Source organism: Capsicum annuum, chromosome 3 (genome assembly GCF_002878395.1).
Source record: "Capsicum annuum cultivar UCD-10X-F1 chromosome 3, UCD10Xv1.1, whole genome shotgun sequence".
In the NCBI taxonomy this organism is placed as follows: domain Eukaryota; kingdom Viridiplantae; phylum Streptophyta; class Magnoliopsida; order Solanales; family Solanaceae; genus Capsicum; species Capsicum annuum.
Window position 1 is genome coordinate 235779246 of NC_061113.1, and position 12174 is coordinate 235791419.

The following is a 12174-nucleotide window of genomic DNA, read 5'->3' on the forward strand; positions in this document are numbered from 1 at the left end:
TCACATTTAATACAAATATACTTTTTTTTTTCTTTTTTTGGAAGAAGTCACAAAAATTAAAAAGTACCAATATTTTTTTTAGAAAAAGTAAACCAACCCTTTATTTTTGGAAAATTGACGTAAACAAAAACAAAAACAATAAGAACCCTTTATTGGGGAAACAGTTTCGCGCACAAGAAAACACCCAATAAAAATATTACCATAAACTTAGGAATTTAGCTATAATACAAAAAATTTTTCCATTTATTTTTAATATATTTATTATAATCATTGTTTTTAAAAATTTTCTTTTAAAAGTCTAGTAGAAAGGAAAATATTAATTAATTCTCCTGCCATATAAATTTTTCTTTAAAAAGTTTAGTAAAAAGAAAAATATTAATTAATTCTCCTACAATATATTTTAGGAGTCCCATATATTTTAGAAAGTCTAGTTAATATAATAAAAAATAATTAAATAATAAACTTAAAAAATAGTGAAAAAATGATTTTGTCTAAAAAAGGATCTTTTAATGAAGGGCAAAAAGTTCAAATCACTAGTTTTCTAAGGATCTTCACACTTTTAATATATTATAGATTATAGATTATAGTTTATAGATATAGATATAAATTATAAATTATAGATTATGGATTATAAATTATACATTATAGATGTGAGGTTAATTAAAGGTTTAAAGTCATGAAGAATACTGCATCAAAAACAACTATATAAAAATAAAAAAAACGTAACTCCAAAATAATTATTTCCTTGTGTGTGTATATATACACACATTTAAGGTGTCACTTATACACACACTTAAGGTGTGCATAATATTTTTTTTTTACTCTAGACCACTAATTTTATTAAATACCTGGTCTAATTTTATTGAGACACCCCAAATAAATGCATCAATAGTAATATTGCATCAATCAGTGGTGTGAAAAGTAATCATAAAACTTTAATATGCCTCCAACATGATATGTTAAACATGTTCAACTCTTTAAAACTTTAGATGTAACCACTTTCTTGTTGTTATGGCTAAGTTTCTGGGACAAAAATTTGAGTTAAGTTAATTTCCGAATTTGAAGTTAGAAATTTCATGCTACGAAAGCTTCCTACCAAACAACTGTGATTGTTTTCAAAAAAATTCAAAAATAGATTTCGTATCAAAGGTGACAAAATCGAAAGTGATCCGTCAATTGAAAGATGTATGGGAGGGTGGAATATGATCCCTCAATTCAAAATGATATAGAAGGTTTGAATAAGGCAAAACTTTGGGTCTATTCCTCTACTACAGAATTCCGAGGCATAGCGAGTGGCTTCCTCTACAATGGCATCTCTTGGATCATTAATCGGAGCAGCGTTAATAGTAAGTTCAAGAATGTTACATAAAGATTGGGATAGCGATGAGAATGCTAAGAACATTCGCTAGGCATCGACATAAACCCGAGACGAGAGCATCCGTGCGTCGAGCACTGCTGCTAGCCCAAGAGCATTACCAAGACCACCCGAGAGCGTGAATGGGCCGAGAACTACTGCTAGTGCTGAGAACATAGCACTGGTGCTAGCGTGCAGCCTACTTAGAATTTTGTAGCAAGCATAACCTTCTTAATTCCTTCGCAGTGGCAGTAAGCGGAATTAGTTTGCGATTTCTAAGTGGGGTTTAAGAATTAGTTAGGTTTATGTGACAGTCTTGGAACAAACACTTAAAACAATCTCTAGTTGTGTGACCCTTTTTTGGGTAGTTCTGTTATTAGTAACAAATACTGTATTTACAATATCGTACTATATAGTCAAGTAAAATATTCTAAAAAAGATTATCAATCAAAACACTTAAACCATGGACAGTCTATGGTTTACGTGACGGTCTAGAATGGAACAAACACTTAAAACAATCACCTTTTTTGGGTAGTTCTGTTATTAGTAACAGATACTCTATTTACTATATTGTACTATATAGTCAAGTAAAATATTCTAAGGAAGATTATCAATCAAAAACAAAAAAAATTCAGGCTACGCTAGGCTCGTACGGAATCTGAACAAGGTGCGATCTAGGAAAATCTAAGAATGAATTGAGATAAGGAGATGAAGTTTAACTTGATTTTATATTGTTTAAGACGATAAGGAACTCGCAGAACTTTTTGAAATTGAATTCGAGTATGTAGAACTCTTGGTATCGATCCCGATGTAAATAAGTTTGTTCAGAATGTCATGATTTAGGGGTTTGTTGTGAAAAAGGTAAATATGAGAGAATTATCGACTTTCTGCCTCGTCGATGTTGCTATAGCGACGTGTTCAAATTAAAAGCAGAATAAATTCCACAATAGCGACGGTCAAACCCGTCTCGTTGTAGCGATGTATGTTGCTTTGCGGGGTAAATCGATGTTCTAGCATAAATTTCTCAAAATCGTCTCATTATTTCAAAAACACATTTTTGAGGAAGTGTAAAGGCGATTTCAACCATTTTTCATCATTTTCGCCACTAAGGTAAGTAAATTATCCCTTTTAACTATATTTTGATTAATTAGCTTTAGAATTACTAGTTTACATATTTTAGGGAGAGTTTTGAGCTTGTCATAGCTGGTTTTTTGGTGCAAGAGGGGTGAAATAGACGTAAAATCTTGGGGTTTTAGTTAAGTGTTTCTTACTTGAGTGAACTAGAGATTATGTGTTTCTTACTTTCATTGGATCCTTGAGTGGTTCGGGTTGATTGTAAATTGTGACATGATTGTATGTTATCTATTACTTGTATGATTTGTATTTGATTGACATGATAGTGGTGCCATGATTGTTGACTTGGAGTCTTAATTGTTGGTCCTAGTTGACTTGACCGACTATTTTTGTTGATTATTATGAACTTGAAAGATTGTTGCATGATAGGGTTCATGGTTGACTTATTTTACTCGGTTATAGTTATGTGTTCATATATCTCATCTTGAATTAGCCAAATAACCTTACCAGTGCACTGTCGTTTTTCTTGTGTGTTGATACTATATTTATTCTTACTTTTATTGAGTGCAAAATATTTTCCGGCGGCTACACTTTTATTGTGTGCAAAGCATTTTTCAGCGGTTACTGACCTCAGTTGTGATTCGAACGGTTGATTCGAATTCAAGGGTGAGCTGCATCTTTCGGACTATTGTGAATTTTTCTGTTGATATTCAAGCTTCTTGTTCTGAACTTATGCACATTCTTATGTTTTCAAGGTTACATTTCCTTTTTGACATTCTTTATTAGAGTTTTGGTACAAACGACTTTCGAATCCTAGAGAGTTTCTATAAGTACAATATTTCCGCGTTTTATTCTGCTTATCTTTTATTTCAACATTGAATATGTTTTTTGAGATTAACAGAATTGACTAATTGCTTATTATTCTAAGTGTGAGTTAATGGTTGGAGTAGTTAGTTCTCCCATCAAAGTGTTAATGTAGTGTCACTCATGACGATGACGATTTAGCTTGTACATTAGATGACTCAATGATATAAACAATTATTTATAATGACAGTAAATCAAACCGCTTAAATCGTCAGGATCATATGTCATTTATCATTACTTAAACTAGAAGTCTACTTCTACTCTTCTAACAACCACATTCCTTAATGCTCATTTGAATACGAAAAGTAATGAGAAGAAATAACTTTATTACATCTTTTTACAAACTTATTTTGTTATTTATTAGTTTTTGCTAAATTAAACTTAATGAATGCTATCATCCTATATATTATATCCTTTGAATACGTACCTATGCTTTTGCATGGCCACTTATAATCACCCCTTAAAATTATTCTAGTGAGCACGTATACTCTGCTGAAACATCCATCTACCTTCCTCTAACTAATTTTATTAATCAACAAGTAATTTTTTTTTTTTCTCTTGTACTTCTTTTTAAATTTGTTTCTCTACCTTTTTCGCACATGTTATGACTAATGAGTGACAAATAAATCCACATTATTTGTGGACACATTTTGTAACACTACTTCTTAGATAGTAACTAGGAACCTTTCAAGAAGGAAATATATATTGATTGCGCAATTTACCATGTGCCTACTTAGTCTTTTTAAATAAATGAATTACTTTATAATTAAATCAAATAAATATATGCTCTAAGATTTATCTGTAAATTTATGCTCATCACGGCCAAGCCATGGAAATAATATCTTAGTTTCGAGTTTTTCTTTTTGCACATAATGCGTCAAATGATCCTTTTTTGAGTAAAACAAAAAACTAATCTAAGGATTTATGAGATGTATCTAGTCTTTCTCAACATTTGTTTTTGGTACATTAAAAATTTAACAAAAAAAAATTCTTAAATTCTTTCACCAACACACAATTCAAATTCATCTGGAGAAGAAACTTCATTTTCTTTAGTGCATTCTCTCAAATTATAAAGTCTTTGCGCTGGTGACCTTCATTTGCTAGAAAATCAGCACATCGATTTGCCTACACTACTATTAGTAAAAGAACAACTTGGTATACAAAACGTAACATCCCGTGTTAGTAAAGTCTTGAAAAGGATGAAGGATTGCATTTCAGGGTGTGATGTAGAAAATTACTCTAATGCAAGTATTAGTGCCTATTTTCCTGGTCCGAATCCATGATTTATATGTCACATAACAACAATTTTATCCTGTACGCTTCTATTACTAAGTATAACCTTTCCTTCTCTAACTCTTGTTTCCTTAATAGAGGTTTGGGAAGGATATCGCATCTCAAAGGGTGTGATGTGTAAAGATTACTCTAATGCAAGTATTAGTGATTGTTTTTCCCGTTTGAGCCCGTGAACTATAGGTCACACAACAACTACTCTACCATTGACACTATTATTAGTATTAAGTCTCTAACTCTTGTTTCCATAAATTAAGGTTCCAATGCATTGACATAAACAGTTCTCCTCCCAACAGTTTTTACCTAAATCATAAAAAAAGCAAAATGGCGAAACACAAAAGCAGCTCAAAAGCATAGACAAGAAGATAAGTAAAAGCTGCACCTTTCTTTCTCCGTTAACTTTAAATAAAGCTGACTGTCTCCTTTCACTATCTTTAATTCAATAAACCAACTCCAGTTGGTGCTAAGACCTTAATCATCCACATTCATTTTCCAAACTCTCTCTATTACAGAAAAAATGGATTCTCTTCAAATGGACAAATACAGGAAACAAAGGCTTCTCAACAAGTTCATGCTCTATTCTTTCACTTCTCTAACTTGCATTTTATTTCTCTCAAGTCCTCTTTGGTATCCCCTTCTTCGCGCTTTCGTAACATCCCTTCTCTTTGTTTCACTTCCCAAATTGGCTGCTCTATTTTTCAGCTCTAAGTGCATTTTCTTAGTTGGAAACCTTATTGTCATATTTCTTGTTGGAGAGTCCAAAATCTTTAGATCACAAAAATCCCCTTGTAATGTAGTGAAACAGAACTATGCTGCAGTAGAGCAAGAAAATGATAAAAAAAACTTCATCTTTCTTACTGGAGATCAGTCCAAAGTTTCAAGATCAAGATATTCTTATTCTTTACCTTTTAGTGTAAATTTGACACATGGGCAGGAGCAAGAAGAGACATTTTGTGGATATGATGAAGAAGAGGAGGAAAAGCAAATGGGAAGTGTGATTCTTGAAAATGTGATGAATGGACTTGAGGGAAATTACTGCATTAGAAATTGCATAGAGAATGAAGAATTTGGTGTGGTAGAGCCAAATGAATTGAGCAAAAGAGCTGATGATTTCATTGCAAGGGTCAACCAACAAATTAGGCTTGAAGCTGTATCAATGATTTAGGCCAACCATACATTTCTCCCATTGTAATGCATGTCTCTATAGTTCAAACAAACTGCAAAATACATCTAAACCATCTTTTTTTTTTTTTTTTTTTTTTTTTTCTAGTTTCATTCATATCTTAATTATATATTATTCTATCTAATTACCTAAGTGATCCTTTTTTTGCATGTTGAGTAGCTCAACTATACACGTGCCTGTTGTCAATTGGAAATAAATATTTAACTAATACGGTATTAAAGCGTGTTTTAGTTTATGTAAATAAGAAGAATAGCATATAGTTAAATCACGATACTCACAAAAAAAGAACAATACTTTAACATGTATCCATTAACTCTTATTTATATCATCAATTAAATTACACTACTATAATACTAATGAGTATTTATTTAACATAACAAGCCTAGTATGGTATAGGTTGACCATATAAACAGAGTACACTTAGGGTGTGTTCGATAAGGGAAATATTTTTCAATTTCCCACGTCAGTTAGTCATTATTGTTGAAAAAAAATTATTTAGAAAAATAATTTCTTAAAATTGAGAAAAAATGACTAGTGAAAATTAAAAAAAAAAAAAATACATCATAGTGTCATTTCATATTTATTGCAATTTTTCCACCCTCCAACTCACATCATGCTCACATCACCCCGAACCCCCATCCGCACACCCCTACGTCACCTCCTAAAGTATTTGTTAGGTTATATATAAATAATTTTTCGAATAATACTTTTAAGCTACATAGCGAATCACCAAAATAAAATTAAATAATAAATCACTTATTTTTATGAAAAAAATATTCTTTCCCGCCGAACACACCCGAAGTCCCACCCTAAGGAATAAGTTCAATACTATAAAGTTTATTACATTATGGATTACAACGTAAGTTAGACAGCAGTTGTCATTTGTTAGTCAAAGGTTGACATGAGTCATAACAAAACTGAATGGTACCCTACAGAACGAAAGTAATTTTAAAGTCATATTAAAGAATGACAATCATGAGAAGAGTGACACTAATGCATGAACTAACTGTTAGATTTTTACCCCAATTTTTTTATCAAATTTAAGTTTTATTTTTTTTATAACGAAAATAAAAATAATCATAAATATTTTTACTTTTTCTAAAAGAAAAATATAAAACTTTTTCATATTTGACAAACCTCTTTCTTGGAGAAAAAATTTTGAGCATTTATAAATAGAAGACTCCTCTTTTTATATAATAACACAATAACATCCACAATATAATTTTTTAAGATTTTTGTTTAGGAGAGATTTTCTCTCTTATTAGTTTTATGTTTTTTTAATATTAGGTTTTATATATAGGTCAATTAGCCAAATCACATAATATTATTATATTTTTTAGTATTATTTTTCATTGTCATTTTGTTTATCGTCTCATAATTTACAACTAATAGTTTCAGCATGACGCCCTCTCGATTTCGAACCCAACAAGTGGTATCAGAGCCAATGGTTCAATGGTTCAATGGTGTGGTGAGATGAGATTAAACAAGTTCAAAGCGGTTTCAAAATCAAGCTGCAACAATTTGGACGATAATGAAGATTTTTGTCAAACTACATGTGGAGAAAAAATTTCAAATAAAATTTCAACAATCCTGCTGTTTATCCATCTTTAAAACCAAAATCAATTTTTAACCTATGTTTATGGGCTCTAATTTTTAACTCATACTTGCTTAAACGCTTGGACTCCTTTCAACTCGTGCATTCATTTTTAACGCATGAACTCCACTTTTAACCTGTGCTCACTTTCAATGCACAAAACTCTACTTTTAATCTTATCAATCCGTACTTTTATTTTTAATGCATAGGGCTCCAACTTTTAATCCATATCAAATTTTAATAATGGTAAGCAACAGTGGTATATGAAGAACGTGTGAAGAAGAAGGATCAAGAATATTTTGCCAAAAAATCAAGCCAAAAAGGGGAGATTTGTTAAGATTTTTGCCCCAATTTTCTTATCAAATTTAAATTTTACTTTTTTTTTATAAGGAAAATAAAAGTAACCATAAACACTTTTACTTTTCATGAAAGGAAAATATAAAATTTTTCCATATTTGACAAACCTCTTTCTTGGAGGAAAGGTTTTGGACATCTATAAATAGAACACTCCTCTTCTCATATAATAACACAGTAACATCCATAATGTAGTGTTTTAAGATTTTCGTTTAGCGAAGATTTTCTCTCTTATTAGTTTTATGTTTTTTTAATATTAGATTTTATATGAAGGTCAATTGGTCAAATTATATAATAATATTATATTTTTTAATATTGTTTTTCATCATCATCTTATTTATCGTGTCATAATTTGCAATTAATAATTTTCACATAACGCACTCTCGATTTCCAACCCAACCCTAACAAAATAATTTTAAAGTTGTATTAAAGAATGACAATCATGAGAAGAGTGACACTAATGCATGAACTAAGTGTACGTGTCCTTCAACAAAATACCAAAGACTACACCCTCTTACCACGTTTCCATCTATTTCTTTTCCCTTTCTTTGTTCTTTATTTATGGACTACATGTGGTACTTCATAAATAAAAATTCCATTGCACAGTACAGTTGCACAAACATTTGTTGTAAAGAGCAATTAGTAATACTAATAGCCATGGTGTTATTGAACCTAATTCACAAATTTCTCAACATAGTAGTTCCTCCATTTGCCTTGTTTAGCTTGTTGCTTTTCTTGCCACCTTATCAATTTTTCAAGTACTTTTTTTCAATATTGGGTAAAGTTTTCAGTGAAAATGTTGCTGGCAAGGTTGTCATTATTACTGGGGCTTCTTCTGGCATCGGCGAGGTTATATATATTCACTTTCAACTTAACTTTTTCTATGCGTTAATTTAAGCATTCCAAATTCACTCTTTCGACTAATGATCTACATTAACATTGTCATTTAGGCCTATCTGTATGAACAAAAATGGATCATCTATTACTCCTTGTGTTCTAATTCATGTGATAGTAGTGATCGTGTTTGACTGGCTACGAAATTTAAGAAAAATAAAGTTGGGACTCGGTAGTCTAAAATAAGTCATAGCTAGACATTTGAGTGGTCATGATAAAATAGAGAGTTTAAAAGTTAAATTATTTCTACATAAGAAGTACTTATAATTTTTATTAAAGTGGAATGGGGAGAAGAGTAATAAATAAATAAATAAAATTTCTGGCTCAATTTAATCAACTACTTAGGATAAGAGGACTGTCCAAATACGTGCGATTGTAACACTCGGATATTTAAAGCGTGGACAATATGAAATAAGGGCTTGATATTGAGTAAATCGTGAATGTATTGACTACTTTGATATCATGAAAAAGAAATTCAAATCATTAAAGGGTCACAACATATTTTTGGGCATTTTTTATTTGGCGTAGATGGTTTGATAGCTAAAAAGACTCTTGATTTCGTAGCATTTGGCCTATGAGTACGCCAGAAGAGGTGCATGCTTAACCATTGCAGCCAGAAGAGAGGAGATTCTACGGGAAGTAGGCGAAAGGGCACTTGATCTAGGCGCCGCGGATGTTTTAGTGGTGCCAGCTGATGTTTCAAATGTTGAAGACTGTAGAAGGATTGTTGATAGAACCATGAGTCACTTTGGACGACGTGAGATTCGATTTGTTTGATACTCCTACTTATAATATATAATGCTTTTGAAAGCTTTAATTATGTTAATGTTAATGACTTTTTGTTCCTTGTGTGGATTGCAGTGGATCATCTAGTTAATAATGCTGGAATGGCATCAGTTTCTCTTTTTGAAGAAATAGAAGAGATCACTAACCTTAGATCCATCATGGTAATAACACTCCCTCCTCCCGAATTACTTGGTAACTGTCACATTTTCTTTTTTCTAAGAGTCAAGCTACATAAACTTTGACCAATCTTTTAAGACGTAAGAAGAATCTTGGTAGTCTTCACCTTTGTCATATAAAATGAGATCGAAAAAGAAACAAAATTTTACGGCCTATAAGAAAACGGTTGGGCCTGACTACCACAAAACAAAAGAACTGATATAAAACTGTGAGCTATGTACAGTGAGTCAATTGGTTTGGGTGATCATTACACGATTCTTTTTAGTTTTGTATCGAACTTATTACTTCTAGGTGATCTTTACTTTTACATGTAAGGGATATTAACATAAAATTTATATCGTAAAAAGGGTTATGTTGAACCATTTTCTCTGTTGAGGCAGGGGAAGAAGTACCGAACTGAGTGTAGGTTTTTGAAAATTGCAGGACATAAACTTCTGGGGTTCAGTTTACATGACAAGGTTTGCAATTCCCTACCTGAGATATAGTGAAGGTAGAATCGTTGTGCTTTCTTCTTCCGCATCTTGGATGCCTACTCCAAGAATGAGCCTTTACTGTGTAGGTTCACCAACTTTCAACCCCTAATCAACAAATATCAGTTTAATCAGCAACTTTCAACCCCTAATCAACAAATATCAGTTTAATTTATTTTTCATTTTGATACCCTTACTATTATATTATGTTATGTTAGGCAAGCAAAGCAGCACTGGTGCTGTTTTTTGAGGCGCTAAGGATTGAATTTGGACGGGACATCAAAATAACATTAGTCACACCTGGCTATGTTGAATCAGAAATGACGCAAGGGAAATTCATAGACAAGACCGGCAAAGTAGATGTTAATCCTCAAATGAGGGATGTAAGTTTGTCTGTTCTCTCTCGTGCTCGCACAAACTATTGCAATGACATTATATGTTATTTTTATATACACTTTCAATACTCTTATGGTTAAAACTGTGCAATGTCACTTCAATATATGTCTTAACCAAATTAAACGTAATTTATTGATGTCTAGTTGAAACTTATTTTATATGTTCAAGACAATGATTTGTTCCAAGTGAGTAGTCTTTCACAATTTATGCGGAAGGGAGATATACAGAATGAATTATTGATCAAAGAAAGAAAAAAAAATATAACATGGTTGCCCAGGAACGCGACATTAGTATCTAATTGGATGGTTTGATGAATATTAACCAGGTTCAAGTGGGCATAACCCCAGTGGTGAAAGTAGAAGAATGTGCCAAGGCCATTGTGAATGGCGCTTGTCGCGGGGAGAGATACGTTACTGTGCCTGCTTGGTTCAGGGTCACCTACTTGTGGAAGGTTTTCTGTCCAGAGGTTGTTGAGTGGGTTTTGAGGTTGTTTTGCCTTACCGGTTCGGGAACGTCGCCAGAGGATGCTCTAAGCAAGAAAATATTAGATTACACTGGTGTTAAAAAATTCTTGTACCCAGAAAATATCCGGGAGCTGGATCTTAAGACCAAGTAATGCAGGGTTGATGTCAAGAACAAGAAGCTATAGCAGGTTGGTTGTTTCTTTGTATCGCAGGAGGAACTTTGATTTGGAGTATCTTGTAATTAGTAGCATGCAGTTTCTTCTTTTTAAGCTGTTGTTTAAATGGATGAATTAAAATTACGCTTAGGTACTCTTAAGTGTTACTTATTGTATTAAATGATGGATTAAGAAAGTTTGATCCATGACTCTTGTTGTCGTTTTCTATCTCCTCTTGGATTGTTGTTTTTTTCTCCTTGTTCTTCTTCATTATCTTCTTCATTATCATCTTTTCTTGTTCATTTTTTTCGTCTTTATTTGTCGTACCATTGTTGTTATTGTCGTTGCTGGATCAAATTTTTAGGTTAAATTTTGTTTGTTGTACTGGCAATTACTTTACAGGTAATTTTGATAAGTAAATTTATGATCTTTAGTTTAATTTTTTTATCTAAGTATATCTGTTGTTGCTGTTTTTTTAAACAATATTGCTTATTCAACAGCTGTTGTATATGTACAACAATTGTTAGATAGTTTCCATTACATACAGCATGTACAACAATTGTTAGATAGTTTTCATTACAATTTAAGTGTTTTAATAGGTAAGTCATTTGTTGTAACAGATGACTGTAACAGATGACTTATCTTTGGACTATGCTGCTAGTTATGTAACATGAATCCAACAGATGAGTCATTTGTTGGATTCAATACTGAATAGAACCTAAAGCTGAATTCCAACAGATGGGTCATCTCTTATAAGATAAGATAATAGATTTGTTCCAACAGATGAGTCATCTGTTGGATTAGTCATCTGTTGGATTCATGTTACAGCACTGTGATAGAATCTAAAGCTGATTCTAATAGATGAGACATCTGTTGTAATAGATAGATTCATCTGTTGGGACATTTGATAATCATAATGCATATAATTAATCATAATGCATATAATTATTTTGTTGTATATATGATACTATCATTATTAATTTTACTATAATATTATTATTAATTTTTTTTAATAAATTTCTTTAGGTATCATTAATGGAGGAATCAATAACAATATGAGTTGATTGTCAGGGTGAATGGATTGAAAAGAATAATCATTTTATTTAGCGTTGGAAGGAT

At 31.8% G+C, this 12174-nt stretch overlaps 1 protein-coding gene across 2 annotated transcripts; it reads left to right on the forward strand.

The window, feature by feature from the left end:
- Nucleotides 1-8271: 8271 nt before the first annotated feature.
- Nucleotides 8272-11325, forward strand: LOC107862894 (11-beta-hydroxysteroid dehydrogenase A). 2 transcript variants are annotated; one of them, XM_016708599.2, is made up of 6 exons: nucleotides 8281-8562; nucleotides 9172-9364; nucleotides 9469-9554; nucleotides 9994-10125; nucleotides 10259-10423; nucleotides 10762-11325. In XM_016708599.2, exons 1-6 carry the CDS (start codon nucleotides 8284-8286, stop codon nucleotides 11050-11052), a joined length of 1146 nt encoding a protein of 381 aa, XP_016564085.2. In that variant the 5' UTR covers nucleotides 8281-8283; the 3' UTR covers nucleotides 11053-11325. The 2 variants fall into 2 exon arrangements, with proteins under 2 accessions (XP_047265514.1, XP_016564085.2); XM_047409558.1 differs by lacking the exon at nucleotides 9994-10125 and having other exon boundaries at nucleotides 8272-8562.
- The last annotated feature ends 849 nt before the right edge of the window (nucleotides 11326-12174 follow it).